The 21,813-nt window shown below is 39.7% G+C and overlaps 1 protein-coding gene across 7 annotated transcripts in view; it reads left to right on the top strand.

The window, feature by feature from the left end:
- CTBP1 (C-terminal binding protein 1) overlaps positions 1-21,813 on the top strand; it is a 245,708-nt gene that overhangs the window by 81,334 nt on the left and 142,561 nt on the right. For 2 of the 7 annotated variants that reach the window (XM_075055199.1, XM_075055114.1), the window contains exon 1: positions 6,881-7,055. The exons of the other annotated variants lie outside the window; for them this stretch is intronic. In XM_075055199.1, the coding sequence (XP_074911300.1) occupies positions 6,896-7,055 (160 nt within the window). In that variant the 5' untranslated portion in view covers positions 6,881-6,895. Of the gene's footprint in view, positions 1-6,880; positions 7,056-21,813 lie in introns of those variants that run through there. 7 annotated transcript variants of the gene reach the window in all.

Raw genomic sequence — 21,813 nt, 5'->3', positions numbered from 1 at the left:
AAAATTAGTATTTACTGCTACCAAGATTTATAGGCTTCTACCTCATGAGCTACCAGAAGTGAAGACTCAAGCTAAGGTTTGGTTTTTGCCTGCCTCTTGAAGGTTGGTGAGACCTTGGTGGTGGAGTAAAGCATCCACAGAGCACGACTGCGTGTGTGACTCCAACCACAGAGGCCAGTTCCTCAGTGTGCACCCAGTGTCTTTAAAAGACCTTGAACCAGAACATGTTACTCACAACCATCTGCCGAATAATGATGTAGTGGAGGCCAGACGCGGTCCGTATGTCAGTGACACTAGGCATGATTTCATTCTATATATCTTAACTCTTAGCCTAAAGACAAACCAGAAAGCAAGCGGAGTGGTTGCAGCTGGAAAACTCAGCTGAAGAAGAATTATTTCTTCCTGCATAAATTCACTGACAGGTGTTATTCCAAATGAAATAATGTTTTTCTAGAAGGTGTGGTGTGCAAGAGAGGTTACCAGTGGAGTGTTGAGCCTGACTTGCTTAATGTGGATCACTTGGCATCAGTAGAGGGGCTGTGCTAATGACAAAATTGGAAGGCATCCTAAATATAGAAGAGAATCAGGGTATTGTACAGAAATAACTGAGATGACATTGAAAACTGGGCTAATAGAAGTGGACTCAAATTCAAAATGCAAAATCGAAGGTCATATCATATTACTCAGTGAGTAATAGCAGAGTTTTGTAAAATAGGAACTTGCAACAAGATCCTCATTATAGATAAATAGTACTTGGATGATCATGGGATGTGCTTTAGCAGTCCTTGTGATATGCATAAAAACAGGTGAACAGAATTTTCTGCTCTATCAGTGTGAGTTTCTGAACAGTAACATGTGAGGTTAAAGATACTAGCACTATGAGGGATATGTGAGGAGTATAGAGTATTCATCCTTAGAGAGATAGAGTATGGAGCAGAAGTAAAAGAACTGAAAGTCAATGGCTGCAGAACAAAAAAATGGTACCAACAAATGCTGCATGAATTGAGGGTGAATGCTGGAAGAGGATTCCTGATGGGCAGAGCACCCAAGTCCACCACAGTTTTCCAAGGAGAGAGGTGGCAAAAAAATGTAGGGGGTTCCCTAACATGGAAGTTCAAGTTTGTGAAAGGAGTTGTTTTGCATAGCTCCTGTAACATCCCAAGGGAAATCCTTCTCAGACCTCTGCTTCTAAGAAATGTGTTACATCAGTAGCACTCTTAATGCTTATTCAAACTATTTTCTTTATCTGGGAAAAGTATGGATGTTCATGGCTACACTTGAGACAATCTGCTCTTGGAGTGAAAGCCCATTGTGATAAATGTTGTGATACAAGTCCCTTGATATATAGGCTAAACGTGTAACATTAAGAGAATAACATATTTAATGTGTTATATATGTCATCACAATAGAATATACAAATAACCTTCAAAAGGAGCTCAAAAGTTCCAAAACAAAACTCCAGGGAGGAAAATTTAGGAGGAAGTAATAGGCTAGAGATCCTTATTTCTAGATGGTTATCACATTAGTTACTGATCTGAGAAAGCTGATAGATTCTTAAAAGCCTATTTTAGATTTTAGAATGGTATCAACTGTTTTCTTAAATTCCTTATGGTCTCAAAGTTACACCCATGAAACATCAGCTATGTTTACCAAAATATTTTCAAATTTAGATGAGGGTTGCAACCCAGGGAGATAGTTCAAAGAAGGAAGCATATATCTAGTGTTGACAGTTTTGCAAAATGATGTGAATGCGCATGTAGAATATTCAGAATTTTCACTCTAAGTTAAAAAAAAATAATATAGATCTCTACTCTTCCAAAAAAACCCCACCCCAAACCCCAACCCTATCATTATAACAGATTTTGACTTTAAAAATAGCATTTGTTCTTGTGCTTTAAATCAGAAAGTATCAAGGCTTTTTATTGTAGCAATATATTCTATCACGATTGAAAGCCAGTGTGGAAAAAGACAACTGTATTGGGTTGCCATCTTTTTCTTAAGTTTCTGTGCAGAGCCTAGATCTCTGGGAATCTGGGATTCTTAAGCCCTATAAAACTGCAAAGAATAACAAGAAATGCTTAAATAACAACAACAAAAAAGAACCTGAGTTCATTGTTGTATAATGTTCACTACATAATGAATGGTGTAAATACAACATTTTAATAAGTGAGTAAAAGAAGTGTCCATGTCACTGAGAATACAGAGATTTCCTAGCTCCAGCCCCAAACCTGCCCATGGTGCTACCTCCTGGAGAATCTCCCTTCCCTCGCCCAGCAGGCTCTGGTAGGTAAATGGCCGAATATAAAGCCATGCGGGTAGGACCAGAGGCTCTGAAGAGCTATGGGAGTTAAAACAATGCCCTTCTGTTAAAGATCTGCAGCGTTAGCCCATATCTAAGATGAATATCTGGATAATTGGATATATGAACAAGGGAAATGCAGCTGTCTGTTTGAGAGGCAGCACTTCGCAGCATGATAGAGATTCAGCAGAAGCGTTGGTCTACCAAGTGGTCTACCAAGACCTCTGGCAAAGTGGAAGGTGCTTGCTTTAAGTCAGAATAGTAGTGCAGGAGTAGTCAAATTTTAATTTGCTTTTCATTGAGTGACTTAAGATATTCAATAATTCCAGTTTCCAAGAAAAGAATGAGGCAACTTGGTCTTGAAGTATCCAACAGAAGCCAAGAACAGACAGCTATGTATGCGGTATTTCTAATACTTCCAGCCTTCACATCTTTTCAGAGTATGGACTTCTGAACCTGATGCAGCTTCTATCTTGCACTCAGTGATATAGATATATATATAGATATATATATATATATGTATAATTTTTTTTTTTTTTCCTGGAAGCCTGGCTGGTGCTCCTTTTGACTCCTGTCAACTTGGGTCTCTGCACTCTTGTCTGGGAAGGAGGCAGGTTTATTAGAAGAGGATGCACCAGGATCAAGTGGCTGGTACCATACAGATAAAAAGCAGTAGTGGGCATTTTTGACCACTGGAATGGCTTACAGATATTTAGCATAGAAATGTTGTTATTCTGGGCGATAAGGTAAAGACGCCCTGGTGTATTTGATTATAATACTTAACCATTATGCATGCAGATACATTTTAGAATAGACTAAGTAGGTATACATATATGCATGTATGCAGTCTTAATATCAGGGATAAATTTGCGTAATCGTAGCTCATAATTTGTCTGCGTTGCAGCTATTTTTGAAAGTTAAATAATTGCCGATAGAAGGGAGTGGTAATTTATGGCAAGAGAAAACGCTCTCGCCTCATCTTATCTTGAGGGTTGTGGGTGTAATTCTGAAGCTGGTCCTGTTTGCTGCTTCTCTAAAATATGCATTGCTGCTATCTGTAGTCACGTTTTGGTGACTGAAAAGATTCATAGCAATGTGGATATTTTCTTAGTAAATGAAATGATCACAGTGCAGAAAATTTGTAAAATATTGAAATAAATAGTGGTTTGTAAGTTGAAATATTTGGGTATATTTTCCAAATAAAGATATTTCATTCTGAAAGAATGTAACATTTTATAATAAATTTCCGGTTACTAATAATACGCCAGAGAATAGATTTTTTTTTTAACTGATCTAGGTTGCCATAGATAAGCTGCTGTCTCCCCTAACTAAGTAGTAAGCCATTTTTAAGGTGCCATGTCTGTTTGTTAACTTAACAATGTTCTATAAATGATTAGATTGAAACGTGAATATGGCCTTTCAGAAGATGAATGTCATGAGAAAGAGCTGATGGAATTATAACTTCAAATATGTTCCTGTTTATGTGTTTAATGTATTATTAAATGTCATTTGTTTAAAAAAGGAATTCAATTCATAATGGATCTAGTATAAACAAATATTGTTTTTATATTACTTAGGCTCTATTTGATTTTTGTTTCATGACGGCATTTCAAAATTAAGATTCCATTATTTATTAGCTAGAAAGAAGGACGGGAAAGACCTCGTATCATGTGTTTAGCTAGGAAATCCATGGAAGTTTAGAAAGTGGTGAAACATTATGGATGTAAAATACTCACTGACTCACTGGAAGTATGACAGTATGCTTCCAGGAAATGCTGGATATTTTACCATAAAAGAAATATTTGGAAGATCTGACAAGGCTTCAATCATGTGAAGACTGCCTGAGAGCGCGCCACGTATCTGTCATTATAGAGGATTAAAACTAATTTTAGGACAGCCTTCTAATGTTGTTGGTATGGCACAGGTAGCCTGCAGAGACCGAGTACTAAAGAGTTTCAGGAACTAATAATTGTAAACTTTAATAAACAGGATCTTGGTATTTTAAATTCTTCCTTTAGGACATGTTTCAGAGCTGTGTAGCGATAACCTAACGAGGATAATGGAGGCTGAGGATGTGCCTAAGTGCTTTCTTCCCCGAAGTAAAGCCTTTGCCTACGAGATGCTCTGTCTTCCACTCCGGGGAAGGAATGACTTCTCCGATACCTTTACAAGAGGTTGGAAAAGCTCTTCTTGATGCATTTCTCAGTAGTGGAAAATATCCATGCAGGAAAATACTTTACCACATGTATGGCCTCAGACCTGCAAGTCCAATGGGATTCATTGTATTCCAAAGTTCAAGCAAATACTTAAAGTTATTCAGCAGGCACAGAATTTTGATAAGCAGTGTCCATCTATCAGGTAGGACACTTGCCTTGTATATTTAAGTAACTTTTCTGTCATCCTAAATGTACCAGAAATCTTTGTGTACTCCAATAATGATGACTGTTGAAGTCGGACTAGTTAAGGAATTAATTTGGTGTAAATATTCCCCTATGTAGGTAATCTGTTTTTATTACTTTTAACACCAAAATCAGCAATGTATTTGAAGGAATAAATTACAAAGCAAGGAGAAGTCTAGAAAGTAATTATTATGGATATGGTAGAGAATTCTCTAACCACCAGTTCAATGATTTTTTTTTTTTTGTTACTTTCGGTTATGCTTTATAAAACATGTTTATAGACTATGTCAGCAATGTTCTTCCTCAGTTGCTGTTGCAAAGACTATTTTCGCAGTTTATCACAAAATGCCAGATTTGCTCAGCATGTAATTTAATCTTATGCTTGGAAGCATCCACATTACTTGGTTATCATGAAATTATTCTTTAATAAAAATGTATGCTTTGTGATCTATATTTTATTAATTTGGTGAGTCAGTTTATCGATTGTTGCAGATGTCATGAATGTATAATTTGTCACAGTTATTGGTTGCCTGTCAGCAGTTCATAGCACCACAGAGTTCTTGGCTCTTGGGGCACCTTAGAAATAAGCCTTTCTTGATCTGCAAAAGAAAAGCTTTCTCCTGTAAATTATCATCAAGACTTGGGTTGATATCAGGTTTATCACTTCACGGCATGTATTATCCTGTATTAGCCAAACGCTATGAACAAATTAGTAACATGGCCTGTTCAGGCAAGAGCCTTCAGAAAATACGATTTAGCGATTTTAAACGCTGGGGATGAGGTCAGAAGGAGCACAACATTAGAAATGGGAGGTGCAGATTTTCACTGTTTTTGTTCACTCTAAACCTAGGAATTATTAGGGTCACTAGATCGCAAAAACAAAAGAAAATTCTGAGCTTTTTTTATCTCCTCTTCCACAGTTGGTAGTTTTTCTGCTGTAACATAGAGCAGTCATGAGTTTTGTAGATTGAAAAAGTTTATTTTTATAAACAAATGTTAATTAATTTCAAATTTAAAAAAACAACCTATGGATTCAATTTTTTTTTTTTTTTTTTTTTTTTTTGTAAATCAGATCTTTATTTCCAAAATTGTCGGACTTAATAAGAAAGTTTACTTTGCTAATGATTTCACAGTGGTGGTACAGCATAAAGCTTTGTGTGCTGAAGTGAAGTTGCGTGGCTGGAACATCTGCTGGTTTCGTTTTGGTATTTTTAAAGGCCGCGTTCGCCACCCTGGGAGCTTGTTCTAGTCGGGCACTGAGTTTGTGTATCGTCTTATCAAAAACCAGTGGCTGAACAGACGCTCTCCTGAGCCTCCTCCGATTTTAGCTGGAGTAGTTGGAGGGGTTTTCATCGCTTCACCTTTCTGGATTGTCCAAAATATTAGTCTCTGGCGTGTAGCAGCCATTGGTGTTGATTTACGCAGGGGTGTCCTTTCACACTTAGCACAACAGGTTCCCTGGGGGGCTCCCGAAGTTGTTGTTTTGTGTGATGTACATTGGTGGGGGGGCTATGTAGAAAAATATCTGGAATAAGGCCCTATTGAAAGAAAAAAAAAGGAGGAAAAGAAAAAAGAAGGGAAGGGAGGAAAAGAAAGGAGGAGGAAGGAAAAAAGGAGCAAAAAAGGAAAGGGAGGAAAGAAGGGAAGAAAAAAGGAAGGGAGGGAGGAAAGATGGGAAAAAAAGGAAGGGAGGGAGGAAAGCTGGGAAAAAAAGGAAGGGAGGGAGGAAAGCTGGGAAAAAAAGGAAGGGAGGGAGGAAAGCTGGAAAAAAAAGGAAGGGAGGGAGGAAAGATGGAAAAAAAAGGAAGGAGGGAGGAAAGATGGAAAAAAAAGGGAGGGAGGAAGGAAAGACAAGGAAGGAAAGATGGAAAGGAGGAGGAAGGAAGGAAAGGAGGAGGAAGGAGGGAAAGGAGGAGGAAGGAGGGAAAGGAGGATGAAGGAGGGAAAGATGGAAAGGAGGAGAGGAGGAAGGAAAGGAGGAGAGGAGGAGGAAGGAAGGAAGGGATTAGCAAAGGGAGGAAAAAAGAGGAAAAAGGAGAAAAAAGAGGGGTTGTGTGGGCGCGGAGGGCGGGGCCGGGTCCCGCAGCACCTTCCCCACCTTCGCTCCGATCCGCTCCCCCCCCCCCACCCCCCCCCTCCCCGCGGCCCGGCCCGGCCGGGCCCCCGCCCCTCCCCGCCCCGCCCCGCCGGCCGGGTAATGAGCTGCGCTGGGGTTGGCGGAGGGCCGGCGGCGGGCGGCCGCCATTGGCTGCGGGCGTCAGTCTCTCCGCCCCGATTGGTCGCGCCGCCTGCCCCGTATTTTCAGTCAGCGGCAGCGGCATATTCCGGTGGGGAGCCGGCGGCGGCGGGGATGCAAGGTGGGTGGATGGGGCCCGGCCCGGCCGCGGCGCTCGGTGCCCCGGCCCCCTCCCCGCCCCGGCGCGGTTCACCTCACCCTTGCTGCTATGGCTGTTCTTTAACACCCGCTTTATCGTCCTGCGTGTGTCCCCTCCCCGCTCCGGCGGCGCCTTGGGCGGGGTGGCTGCGCTCCCGGGGCGCGGTGGGGCCGGGCCGGGGCCGGGGGGGTCAGCAGCAGGCAGCCCCAAACGGCTCGGCTCCGTTATTTCATTGAAGAGGAGGGCAGCGATCGCGGTTGCCTGCTCGCAGCCGGCTCCGGGTGTCAGTGGGAGCACGAAGGGAGCCCGGAGGAGGTTTGTGGGTGCTGCGTGGGTTGGTTTTTTTTTTGGGGGGGGGGTAACGTGGGTTAAAATTCACTTTCCGAGCGCGGAGTTTGCGCTGCGGGTTCCGCCAGGTCTGAAATTGGGGTTATGCGTGCGGCGAGCGGAGGAAAGTCGGTCGGAATCGGCTCGGGCTGGCGTCGGGTCCTGCTGAAAATCCTGGATCCTTCCCATAAGTTATTCCCGTGGACTTGCTAAACGGTAAATCGCTGTTTCCCCTTCGGCCCGAGATGGCAGCTAATTGGAAATTGACGCGATTATGTGTCCTTATCCGAACGTACTTTGTTTTGTGTAAATCTAAAATAACAAATATGAAGGGAAATACCCTCCATTTTTATCTTGCCTTGTGAATCTGTTATATGGTTCAGGGACAAATTTGGCTCCGTATTATTTCGTAACGTATCTAATCTCGTCTCCTTTTCGTGAGGCGCTTTACGGTCAACTGTATTTATTATATTTCTTCTGTATATTTCATCTCGTGTTAAAACTGCATCCACCTTTTTACGTTCAGAGTTTCCTAGTGGTTTTCATGGCAAAGTTATTTCTGATTGAGATATGCTTTAAGGCAGAAAAATCTTCTGGCAGATTTTGCAACTTTTCTCTGAGTAACGTTGCCGTTACGGTTGGGTTGCATGCTTTCTGTGCCATCTAGTAGTTAGCTAGAAATTTAAATATACCGTGTAGCATCCCCAGCTGGAGGCAGTACTTGAAATTGTAGTATATTTGCATGATCATTTCTGTGACATAAGTGAACAGTGGAAATTTTAGATACAGATACCTGATTTGAGCAGGTTAAAAATCGGTGCCTGAATCTTTCTTTCAAATAAAATTGCCACTGAACCTTGAAGGTGCCTTATATAGAAATTTGGGTTAAAGCCAGCGGTGCTGTCAGTGAAGTCTGTGATCTACACCTGAGTTTGCTCGTGATGCTGTTAACCCCTTGTTGTGCATCAGAGAGGCAGAAGGATGCTTGTGAGTCCCAGTCTATTGCTAGGCCTGAAAACTTCACGGTTTTGTTGCTAGCCCGAAGCCATAGGAAGCAGCAAAGGTTTTTCCAGTGAGTGATGGAAGAATTTCAGTCTGGCCCCACCGAGCAGGAGCAGCCCCTGTGCCTCTGGGGTTGGGAAGCGGCCAGAGGAGCTGCGCTGCTGCAGGTTCCCGGGTCCTCACCTCTCGCCCGTGCACCCATGGGTGCACAGGCAGCCTGACCGCCGAGAGGGACTGTGCCAGTGTGATCCTCTTTGTAAAAAATAATGATGAATGGAAACGGCACCTGTTGCACCACTGGTGATTTGTCAGCTCCTAGACAAAAACTGCATGGCTGCAGTTTTATGATTATCTACCCAAATCACTTAGATCGTCTAAAATGATAGGTATCTAGGGAGTTTAAATTGATTTTAACGGTGTGTTATGTTCAAATGATTGTGAATACTTGAGCATATGATAAATGTAGATAGTAACATATGAAGTATATTTTTGATTGTGAAATAAATACTATTTATACAAGTGATATGTACTTTTAAATTGAAGCCGGCTACAGTTCAGTAACTACTGTTTAAAAGTAGAAATATCCATGTGTACGTTTTATTGTACTTTGATTTCATTACATAACAGCATGCATAATTTTCATATTTTATGTCATTTTTTCCAGAGCATCCTGAGAAAACAGACAAAATATTATCTACGCTTAGTTGGTACCTACTGAGACTTCTTTAGCGTAATTAGCAAATTCTGATTTCTAATAGTGTGTAAACAAACTGCAGCCAGGCTGGCTGGCGTTGCCTGCTTGTGGTGCTAACTGAAATAGGAAAGATGACGTGAGTACTGCAGAACTGAATTACCCCTCCACGCCTCCTGCTTGTTTTCTCACCCAGACAGGTGAGAGAGAGCAGATGAAGTCTTGTCTTTTCCTTTCGCACAGTACCAGATCGCTTATCTGGTACCACGTACAGATCCAGTGGCCCCACAGAGCTGAAGAAAACCTTGTACTTTCTTACTCTTGGCCTTAAATTAGTAAATGTTAGTAAACGTAGACTATTACCTAAAGGACATGCATGTTATTAAAAAAAAATCTTTTCCACATATAAATAGATAATAAGCTCTTAATAAATACTTTTCTGAATAATCAAACATGAAAAAAAAATGAAACTAGAAAAAGTAAAACTCAATTAGTTGGGGGTTTTTGGTGGGGTTTTTTCCTAATTATAGGAGTTGCATAACAACTTAGACTCCAGTGTATGCAAGAAGATTCATATGGATACGATGAACCTGCTAGACATAGATTACTGAAGGATCAGTATCAGTAAATACATAAATCATAAATTTATTAAAAAACAGTCTCTGAATTGCCTATCTATTACCTACGTATACGTCTGAATCAAAGGATCATGGTTTTAGCAGATATCATTTAGTTGTTTTGTTGCTGGTTTTTGTTTTTTTCCTTTATTGCGACCTTGTTGGATGGAGAGAGAATATTTCCTTGGTAAAGTCTGAGGGATTATTGACTCTTTAAGGTGGTAGTTTCTGTCTAATAGCGATGCAACTTTTAGTAGTGCTTTTCCCTGATAGCAGCAATGTTTATTTCAAAGTATAATTTTCATATTAAAACACATGCAGTGTTAGATTGGAAAACTTTTAACGACAATTGCATGGTATGTTTGTTTTTAAATAGTTACGTTGAATGATGGCAGAAAAAGTAATTTGTAGTTTTTAATGATCTGTGATTTTTATATCTGTTATTTAATAGAGCTGTAATGTTATCACCGTGCGCTGCCAGTTCAGTATAAAGTGCAATGTGTAACATTTTCTGGTGGTAGAGTTGCTCTAAGTGGAGAAATAATTTAAGCAGTACAAGGATTTTTATAGCCCTCTTGTCACAATTAACTGTGTTTATGAAATATGAATTTACACAACATCTGCCTTTCGGGGCTGGCGTTCCCATCAGAGCCTGCTCGCTTCGCAAACCAGCAGCGTCATGTCTAAACCATCATGGCAGGGCAGGATGGACTGGAGCCTGCACGGGGGACGGGCGACCAGGGCAGGGAAGTGATTCACCTGCTAATATATTGTTGGGAAACTTGTGCAGGAAATGCAGATGTTTTTAAGCATAAAAACCTTCTTTCGGTTTCGTTTTAGGAGCGTGACTTGCGTAGGTGTAAGCAAGGTCCCTGACCCCATAACTGGCTCATCCCGTTCTCGCTCCCGGCAGTCCCTCGTCGTCCCCCTAATTCCTGCACTAGTACGTAGGCAAAAAGGGTGGGATGTGTGGCTCGGTGGTGGGGTGGGATTTGGGGTCTGGCATACACCGTTACAATTTATTTTGGAGAGAACAGCACTCTCTTTCCTGAAGCTGAAGATGAGGATTTGCAATGAGATGGATGAATCCAGCTGGACTTTGCAAGATGTGGGATTCATCATCAAAGCGATGGGTTGTCTCCTTGAGGCCCTCTTCCTCTACATGCCAATTAGTGGTCACTCCCATAATGCAGGCTAGGGCTTCAGGCAGAAGGAAAGAGCTGGCATTTTGTATGGCCACATCTACCAAATTTGTCTCGTCATTGACCACTGTGTCTTTTACTGTTTTATTTTCCTCTAGCACTTGGTGTTCTGCCTCTCACCCCTCCTGTCAAAGCTCGGTGACGGTCATTAATGTCTAACTGGTAAAATTTTTGCAAGTATCATAGCAAAGGCAAGTTTACAGGAGGACAAAGTAGCTTTAGAGATATTGATGCTCTTCCTCAGTAAGGGTGACTTGGCGGGGGGGGGGGGAAGATCTGGAGGTGCTTTAGGAAAGATGCAGTTTCCCATCATGGGCCAACCTGGGGCACAAGTAGCTTTTCATAGCAGAGAAAAATGGGCACAATGGTGAAAGACTGTGGAAAACCTTAAAAATTAATTCTGTACCGCTTCTCCCACTTTTCATAAATCACCTATCTTGACTAGTAAACATTTCAGATCTGGCACTGTCCCTTGGGGCAGGAACTCTGTAATGTGTAAGGTCTCAGCCTAGCTGGCACATTGGGATATGCAATATTCAGTACCGGGAAATTGTTCTGAAACGTTCACAGTAAGTGCTGTTGGCACAACTTCCTGCAGATTTTGAGGCACACTATTAAGAAATGACTACTCAAACTAGAGGTTGTACAACTTGGAAAGTCTGGTGTGACGGTTCGCTTGGGCTGTGGAAGTGATCTAAATGCTCACTGCTATTTTTGCCATCATTATTCATGGCAAAATAATTGAGGCCGTTCATAAAGCAAGCTCTGTGGTTGTGAAGAATAGCAGCAGACTGTGCCACGTGTTACCTTTACATCTGAATTTTAGCAGGTGAAGTAAAAATAGTACCAAGTGTTGTATCTTGGTGAAATCATCCAGCAAAACCTCCTTGTTCCTGTACAGGTATCTAGTCCAGCCTTCTGCTGCTGTCTCCTGAGGCTTTACAGCTAATTCTTCTCTTACTGATATTTGCAAATTACTATGATTGCTAGGCCAGAGTGAAAAATTGTGTGCAACAGGTAGTTGTTGTAGCGGAGATCAATCATATTATCTTAGAGCTAGTTTAATCTGGTGAAGGAAAGAGTCCAAACTAGTTAATTATCTCTTCTTCGGGTTATCTTCTATAAAATGGGAATAATCATCATCATAAAAGGTGCTTTAGGACTTATTAAATATTTCTCAAGCACTTAGGAATCATAGTTAAAAAAATAATTGCCTAGTAAATTGTCTACTTAATAAAAAGTAAAAAAATAAAAGATCTGGAGTATATTAGGCTTCATAATCATTTAAATAGATGCATGTAGTTTATTTACCTACTCAGTGAGAACTAACAGCCATTGAAAGCAAATAGTTCTTTAGGAGAACTGTATTTGCAAAATCAAATTATTTAAATCAAGGTTTCCAGTTCACTAGTTTAAATTACTTTTACATTTATGATTTAGGTTTTGATTTAAATCATACTTTGTACTGTTAATGTTGAAAATTTATCATCAACACTGAAGCTGTGAACACAAAAGACATTCTTGGCAACCCTTGCAGAATGTAATGTCAGTATATTTCTCTGGAACACTAAAAATTTAGAAAACAAAACCTTCTTCTCAGCACTTAGGACATTTGATATCTGGGGGCAGAAAAAGCAAAACAAGCTGCAAACGATTGTATTTTAGTCAACAGACTAATGGGTGGCCGTTCCAGTGGCCTTAATGTAGGAATGAAAGGGCTGGGTAGAGGTGCTGCCAGCATGTGGCTTTGTGGTCATCGGAGGAATATTTATAAAGATTTTCTTGAATAAGTAACATCAATCTCTTAATCAGATATAAAAGGACTGATAACATTTGCCATTGCTTTTTTTGATTAGGAGTAATACTAAGAAAGAAACTTGTTCTGCGTTACCAGCAGAAATACTGCAGAGTCGAAAGGGCTTCCTACAGCTTTTTATTCGTTCATTGTTCTGCCTAGCAATTAGATAAACAAAACCTCTTTAGATTGTCTTTACACTTGACAGATTAGTGTTTGTTTTTCTCTCTGTTTAAAAAAACCCCAACATCCAACAAGCTGAGATTTTTTTCAGTCAGGAAGGAAGTTTAGACCAAAGTTTCCAGAATTTGTGACTCTTGCTCTTCTGTTACCGCGGCTGGGAATATGAAGGGGAGGGTGCGTGCCTCAGATGAAAATTGCGTGTAGCCTTGCAAGCTGTGCAAGGCTGTAAATCCTCAAACCGGCTCTGCTTCCCAGCAGTTTTACACGGATCCCGGTGCAGCCACGGTGCTGTGTGGTCCCAGGCATGTGGGAGCTGTAGGTGATGCTCAGGCAAGCGCTTTGAGAATGTGGTGCGTGCTTCTGCCTGTTCTCTTTCAGATGGTGAAAGGGGATGGACTGCTCGCTTCTTTTCATGGGACCCATATATGCTCAAGGATTTCCCAAAATAAAATGCGTGTGAAATCAGAAGCAGAGGAATGGCTCTGGGCAGGAACTTACTAGCCCTTCACTTGCCTTTAGGAAAGGTTGCAAACGGGGATCTGATCTGCACCCATTAAGAAACGGCGATTTCAGTTTTAAATAATGATGCTTTAAGTTGTGATTTGTGTTTGTATCTTTAAGGAATAAATACCAGATTGCATACATAGGTACTATAACTAGTTACATGAAAATTAAAACCCCACCATTAAATTACTCAGTTAAAAAAAAAAAAAAGAGAGAGAAAAATAGTCTAGTAGGCTACCACCATTTGATGTATGGATACCTAAGCTAGATTTTTAAAATTCTTAGTATTTTGAAATACTGTAATGTTTCTGAACTGTTGAATTTCTATTTGAATGATCCATATTTTAATTTTAGTTTTGTACCTTCCCATTTTCATTCTTACTCAGAATATCTTTAAATAGAATAACCTCTGTGTTGTTACTATGGTATATTGGTACCGTACTTTGAAAATCAAGATGAATAATCGTGTTTCCCATCTTCTCCGAAGATGATAAAAAAACCCCAAATCCATTATTTGCTGAATTGTTAAAAAATGTTGTTTGGCTCATTTTTTGTGTACCCACTTCAGTGACCAGAATGTCAGCGGAGGCTTTGTTTAAATGTTTTTTTCTTTATTTTTTTTTTCCTCCACTCCCACCCACACATACACCTGTTCATCTAAGTCTTCTGGGCCAGACATTGGTTTATTTGGTTGGGCTTTATGGCTTCCCCCCCCCTCCTTTCATTCAGTTAACTGCTTGTTGTCAGTAGTTCTGGCATATCTCCTTGTTTTCTGTAGCCTGCCTGTGGAAAAAAAGGCTTCTTTCCAATGGCAAAGAGTTAACCTGGCTTGGAGTTAGATTAACTGTTGCAGTAGCTCATGATAAACATCTGTTGCAATACTCCCAGATGAGAACATTGCTTTCAAAAGTATTTACTGCACATTTTGAACCCGTGCACTTTACTTGTGGTTTTATTTTTTTGCCCTTCAATTACTAAATTCTCTTGAAAGGAAATAAATCCAAAGAGTCTATCTCAGAGACTGTGTTTATTTTATGATACAGAGAAGGAAATGTGATTATTGAGTTATTGTTCATGTGCTAGAGCCCCCGAATATTTCTGAGTGGAGCGCAGAAGCGTGTGCGTTCCTTAATAAAAACCAACTGCGGGAGCCGGCTCCTGGGAGCGCTGCCATGTGAGTCCGTGCTCTGCCTGCGAGCGTGCGGTGGAGTCCTTTGGATGCCAGTCCTCTGGGTGTTTTCCTCCTGCTCTGAATTTGGCAAGATAAGACTGGTGGGGAGGAGTGGAGTTTTACTCAAACTTGGAGCCCAAGGGCAGGTATGTGGTTGGAAGGGTTTGGCCAATGGGACTTGGACTGTGCTGTTGAGGAAACCTTCTGTTTCTTTGGAATCTGTTTTTAAATAATTTTTTTTAAAGTTTTTAAACTTTTTTTTAATAAGTTTTAAAATTCTAGATTTAGTGGATCAAATAATGATCATTTCTCCTGCAGCAGGCCTTTGAAGTTAGGTCTTCCAGCAGCCACTTCTTGCTGTAGCTGAGGATCAGGCGAAAGCAAGCAAAACATGCTTTGGTAGTTTTTTCCAAAACATCAACCACCTTCTCCCCCAACCCGCCCAAACCACAAAATGTACCTGTGCTTGGCGTCTGTGGGAAAACAGCGCTGGAAAACAACATGGAATATTTTAAATGGTGGATGTTTCCCGACAAATTGTTTTTCTTTCTTATGCTAAGAAGGATGATGCTTCTAATGAAATCATGTTCAAAGCATTTTCACCCATATTTCTCAGCAGGTGAAAAATATTTTGTGCTAAATTTCCTACACTTAATGTTTCCTACCACTACCAAGTAAAATACCTGAGTACTTTACTTACATGCTGATCGTCACCAGAATTAACTTTCTTTGCATAGTATTCTTAACAAACGTAGATGATGAAATGGGGGACTTCCACACAACAAAGCTACTTGTAGTAAAATGCAAGAGTCTATAATTTTAGTTCTTGCTGATTTTTCTTAGATCTGGTGGAAACACTTGTTTTAGCAATAAATCTGTAAGAACAGCCGTACCGATTCAGATTGAGTGTGTCTAATTCAGTATCCTGTCTCTGATGGTGATCAGCAGCAGATATCTAGGGAAGGGTACAAGAACAGTGATAAACTGATGAAATCTAAGGTGAGATTTCTTAGTTTGCCAGTTTTATGGTGGTACCAGGATTTTCAGAATCTGCTTCCTAATCATAATGCTGAAATGACAGATGTGTGGTACTTGACAGCCTCGGCTTTCTCTTAAGGACCATGATAGCGATAGGAGGATAAAAGAGGAAAAAACCCTGAAAAGTAATGGATAGTACATAAAATAGAGAGAAAGAATGGGATAGACTGGGGAAAAGAAAAAAAGGGCTATAATTACTGCAGAGTATAAAGAAATAGTAGAAAAAGGTTGGCTTGTTACCCAAGAGGAGAGGGCCTCCTGTACCGGAGCTCGCCGAGACCCTGCTCTGACGGGTTTTCAGCCATCATCTGTGTTGCATCATTTGGGTGTGGGGAAAAGTTGGGCTTAGCTGGCATGGGGAGAAAGAGTTGGCCTGAGCCTGGTCCAAGGAAAAAAGGAGGGTAGAGAGCAGAAGAATGAACTGTGAGAGACTAAACAGATGGGAAAGGCAAACGGGGGTGATAGGAGTGTCAAAGAAACCTGTAGAAGCTCTGGATTATTCTCTGTCTGTAAATATCTGTCCATTCCAATTAATGTATAAGAAGTTTTGTATGTGTGGGGAATATCTTCTGCGGGTTTGCACTGAATCCCTTGTAGCATTGCCCTACTTTTCCCAGGCTTCAAGACACCCAGGTTTTATTTTTAGTGCTACCCTGGGTTCTGTTTTATGGCAAACCTGTTCCAGCTTGCTGCAGTCATTACTACTAAGGCCATCTAAATAGCAGCTCAAAAATACTTAAAGTAATGTAAATAGTAATAAATTATTTTGTGTTTGTGTGGATTAAAAGGTACACCTAGGATGGACTTGTTCTTGGGTCAGGTTTTTTAATGCTGTAGAGCAAAAGCAGGATGAGCCTTACATTACCGGCATACAGATGTAATGGTACTGTGCTTTAAATAACAGCCATGAAGGCGTTGTGACTAGGATATTGTCGCATTAGCATTCACTGCTTAAAAGCAGATTTTTAGGGAGCTTTTACAAAGGTGTATGGAAAACTGTTATTGACCGTCTAAAGTGAATTCAAGAATAATACCGATGAGGAGGTGTTACAGTGGATGAGGAGGCGTTGCAGCGATCTGCTCGCCAAAGTCAGTCATATTGCAAGCTAGTATCAAACTTGACAAACTTGGGTTTTATTGTATGTATCAGGATGAAGAGAGGATGAGGCATTTGAGTACAAAAGGGCGAAACCATCTGGAATTTAAACATAGTGTACATAATCCCATGAGCAAGGGGGTTTGGTAAAACCAGAAAAAAGGTGGGTGCTTTATGGTGACCTTACAGAAAGGTCTAAATCTATAGCCTTATCTGTAGATAAAGACCAGGCAAAGGAAACTTCTCAGCTCGTAGACAAGGTAGGTACAAGATCAAAAAAATACAGACTGGTCATTAATAAATTGGTATTTTGATGTATACATATATAAATAAATGGATTATAAATTAATAGTGTTGATAGTATTGTGTATATATAATATTAGAACAAAGTTTCATGTAATTAAAGGAAAGCAGTTCGGAAACAGCCTCACAATATAGGAACGTGAGGGACTAAGAAACACCATGCGTTTCAGGATTGAGCTTCATTTACCTTTCTAAGAGGATTATAGGAAATTGATCCTTTCTCAGTTCCCCAGAAGGCTTTTCCCAGCCTGGCATTCTCAAATCCAAGGAGCCTGGAGTCTGGGGCTGGTTTTCTCAAATATGTGCTGTGGAAGGTGCTTTGATTTACACCCCATTGTTACTGTGGGAGCTGTGGACAGGAGGAGTACAGGAGTGAATTGTGCTCGCTCTTTCTGCCAAAGGAGTTTACCTTTTCTGCTGATAATCTGTGCTCCTGAAGAACCTGAGTATGCTTCCTGTTAGTAAATAAAATGAAATGCAACTTCCACTGTTTCTACTCTTAGTAGGAAAATAGGAGCTCTAACAAGGTGTATATAAAATAAAAATTTTCAAAATATAATAATCTGGTATATGCTTGTTACTCTTACTACGTAGCCTTTTATTAAAAGGTTTATAAAGCTAACATGTCAACGTTTTGCTTTTTTTTTTTTTCCCCATCACAACAATGTTTCTTTTGTGTTTTTAAAGATATCGTACAACCACCTTAGAATAAACAAACATTTTCCGTCTTGAGTCTGGATGTGTCTTTAAACCACACAGAGGAATTTTTTATCGATGGTTTTGTATTTTCTCTTCTGATACATATCTCCACATTTGCCTACCGGCTTTCCAAAGTCCTTTCTAAACATCCCAATGATTTCGTTGTCATGGACAGATAATGGATGTGCTGTGTCTCTACATTCTGTATTTAACATAAAAGAGAATTTACCCTTGAATTTTAACCTTCACTTAAAAAATTTTACTTTTCCTATATCCTCAGAGATTGCCTCGACTTTCAAAAGAAGGTTCCTCAGAATCAAAGAGGAATCTGATGGCACATTTGCACATCAGTTTCCAGTAACTTTTTACGCTCAGGCTTTACTACCTTCTATAATTTTGTTGTGGTTTCTTTAGTAAACAGAAATAGTCCTACAATTCTGTTTCTTTAATACCTCTCTTGCTTGTGCTGAGCCGTTAATGGGTCTGTTAGTATTGTTAAAGTATTAACAGAAGAATAATAATTGCTGTGTTGTAATTGTATCGAGTCTAAAAAAGCATTCTCATAGAATATTAATGAGAGCCTTTTTAGATGTATGAATTATTGTTCTTCGGACAGAAAATTAAACTACCAAAAAAAAAAAAAAGTACTATTCTGGAGGAACATAATAATAAAAATCAATAAGCCTTCAATTTAGTCTTCAACTCCATCGCTCCTCCTCTCCTAACCCCATTTATGCTTTCTGTAGGTATCCCAGCAATCTGCCCTGCACCATATGTGCGCCGGTACCTAGGCACAACGGGGGGCTGGGAGCTGGGTGGCAGTTTTAACAATGAGTTTTCTTTTTCTGTTTATCTCAGCCTTACATTACTTTAACCTTATTTAGTCTTAAAAACTGTGACTATAGAGCTAATATTTTATGCAGCATTGAGAGGAACTGGAAGTGCTTTTCATTGCTATGCAAAATGCAGCTGGGGGATGGTGCGGAATTAACAACACGGAGATATGCTGTTGAAAATGTGAGCGGTAGTTTATTTTCATTTCTGTCATTAAATATCTTATTACCATCTATTTGTTTGTTCTTTCCTCTCTCCTGCAGTGCAAAAAAGGGCAATTACTAGAAGGTAGGAATTGCACAACTGCTGGAAACTACCTTAAATCAGTGACCTTCGGGTGACCTCTGCAACCGCTGGTGTGAGCTGTGGTATTTTTTTCGGAGCTAAGTTAGTACCTCTGCGATCCTCTTTCTTTCATCAGATCTTATTCGACTTTTATACCAAGTTGTGGACTTGCAAGCAAAATCCAAATAAAAGAATAATTAAAAAAAAAATTTCTCTCTTGTAAATATAAAGACAGTGCATCAGTACATAATAAAGCTATAGAAGTGTTTCCTGGGACTTGCTTGAGCATAAAACTTTGCAGTTTATGTAGCATAATATAATTCTCTGAATGTTTTTGGTAGCAGTTATTTCTAAATAGGCAAATGAGGTGTCGTTGCAATACTTGGCTTTTTGCAGACCCGTTGGTCTGAATGAGAAATACGGAGCAAACTCCAGGTTCATCATTTGTTTTGTGAGATTTCAAAGGGACTTCAGTTTATATTCTAAACCAGGTAATTTCTTTTCCAGTCTCACGTATTGGCTCCTTGTTGTCATCCTTTATTTTCCCCCGTCTGACATCAGTTTCTCTCTTGTCCATTGAAAACTGAGACTTGAAAAACTGTAGTTTTATACTTTATATTATTCTTCTACCCCGGAGCTGTTTTTAGTGTCTTTATTGCAAGTAGACAGATGGTGATATTTGGTTTCCTGTCAGTTTTAATGAATATAGATAGGAGGGATAAGAACATTTGCTTCGTTTAGCAAACTTCCTTTTCTGGCTTTTAATTAATGAAGTGCTCACTGGTGTGCCGCTGCTTTTGTATGTAGTACAGTTAAATCTTATATACGATTCAACTTGTAGTGTCAGATAATGAAAAAGAGGATGAAAATAACTTCATCTCTCAATATCCTTTAAAGTTTACTTACACAGACTTTGAATACTGCAGACATCAGAAATGTAACGTGCTTGTACGAGCCACCGTAGCAGCATCCTTTGTTTCTTTGTATTTTGGTAATATTTTCTTTTTATGAAGAGAAACCAGAGGAAATGGCCTGCGTTTGGTGCACTTAACCTTGGGTGAGGTTCAGCTCAGCTTCAGAGCAATTTGCTTCTCATGCAACTTCTTAAATAGAGAAAGGTCCACAGCAAAAATTTAATAAAACAGAAAAGAAAACCTTGGCTTCTCAAGCTTTTTTGCTGCATTTTGTCCTGCTTTGGAGAGAACTGGAACATTAATCCTAATATTGATTTTCTTTTCCGATAGTTTGATTTCTGTGTTAGCTTAGCACAGACATTATTTTATTTTAGATTCTTGTAAACTATTTTAGAGTCCATTGTTCTGAAGATCTTTCTCCAATGTTTTACGCTAAGGTTTTTTTCCTTTCTTTGTGTGTATATTGTGGTTTTAATAATTTCTGCCTTGCCATAGCAGTTTGAATTCTTTACTGGTAAAAGTAACCATGCCTGTGCGTATAAAAATATTTCAGTGGCTAAAGCCTGAATACTGCCTGTTAGATATAAAATCTCTGCTTTAGCTTTGTAGCTCTAGTGGGTTAAGATCTTACTAGATGGAGAGGAATGATTTGGGGTGAAGGACAAGAGGGTGATCATTGGGAAGATTATTTTGTTAAGCATCTGACTATTGCTAATTCTGAAGAAACTGATTTTAAACTTCCTTGTATCTTAGTATTCCTGTTTCCCGAGTTAAAAAATGGACTCAATTTTGTACTTCTTTTCAGGACTTTTGTTTTGTTGTAACCATATAAGGATAGGATTTGGTTCCCTGATGGCAAATCTGTGCAGGGAAAAAAGTTGGATTATTTTAGAAGGCTGTTTTAAAATACTCCAACAAGCCTGTCAGGAGGCAGAAATAAGAGTTATTTTGTATTATTTCTTGTGTCTTTCTGAAAATGTCACTAAGTGCAAACCTTGTTCCTCTGGAAAACTTTTATCTCAGTGAAAGATACCGCTAATTTAAATGAGTTAAAACCAAACAGAAAATGTTTTCACTGATGCATTTAGTTGGTGCAGGCAAATAATCAGGTGCTTATGCTAGGTTTATTGCACAAGTGGTATTACCTCTGCAAACGAACAGCGACTGAGGTTTTGAACGTGTCCTTCCTTCCTGAAGGTCACAAGTAAGAAAACAAAAATCACAAAAGGATGCCCCTTATGTTTAAATAAATATTCACCTTCTGTACTTGTATTCAGTGGCGGTAGGTTAAAAGTTCTCATTCCTGTGTTGCTGTTTTTGCGAGGGTGATGAGGAAAGACTTGCTAGCCATTTTAGAAGGAAATGAGGATTTCTGTTGGCAGCTCTAGCAGGGTGCCTTCTGCTTGGGTACCTGGAAAATGGCTCGCATGCTGCAGGAATAAAACCTGTGTTTCAGATCCCAGGCATGTTCATGTACGCTATTTTTATTCTGAGGGTTCTTTCTTCTGTACCAGAAGTTAACCTTGTTCCAGACAACAGTGCAGAATGCCGGAGTTGGTTTTAATCTATATAATTGACCTTGCAAAAATCAGTGTAAATAAAAAGTGCATCGTGGTGCCTCAGAATTTGTAGACAAGAACATTTTAATGTTGTTAGTTACAATATTAATGTCATGCTTTTACTTCTTTCTGGTTCCTTGTCATCTTTCAGGAAACAGAACTGTGTGTCTTCCCTCTTATAATAAGAGTGTTTTCTGATGCATCTAAACTGGTATGCACTGCTGTATGTGACATATAAATTTGTGGATTCTATATGAAATCCACACTTGAATTAATGTGAAAAATAAACAGATTTAATTCAGACCAAGTAAATCCTTTTCCCTCTGGAAAGAGACTATAGTCTGTATTTGTGAGGTTTATTTTTCTTTAGCATTTGCTTCTTATTCTCCAAATAATTGTAGTTGCATGTTTCTCCTTTTTCAATGTTTACCAACATCTCCAGCAGTTCTTACTCTCTCATATCTTCTTCAATTATGGAAGGAAAAAGAAAGTCATCTCTGGAAAAGAAAACCCACAGGGC

The sequence above is a fragment of the Buteo buteo genome, chromosome 1, assembly GCF_964188355.1.
Source record: "Buteo buteo chromosome 1, bButBut1.hap1.1, whole genome shotgun sequence".
Classification (NCBI taxonomy): Eukaryota; Metazoa; Chordata; class Aves; order Accipitriformes; family Accipitridae; genus Buteo; species Buteo buteo.
This window is presented reverse-complemented; position numbering and strand designations above follow the sequence as displayed.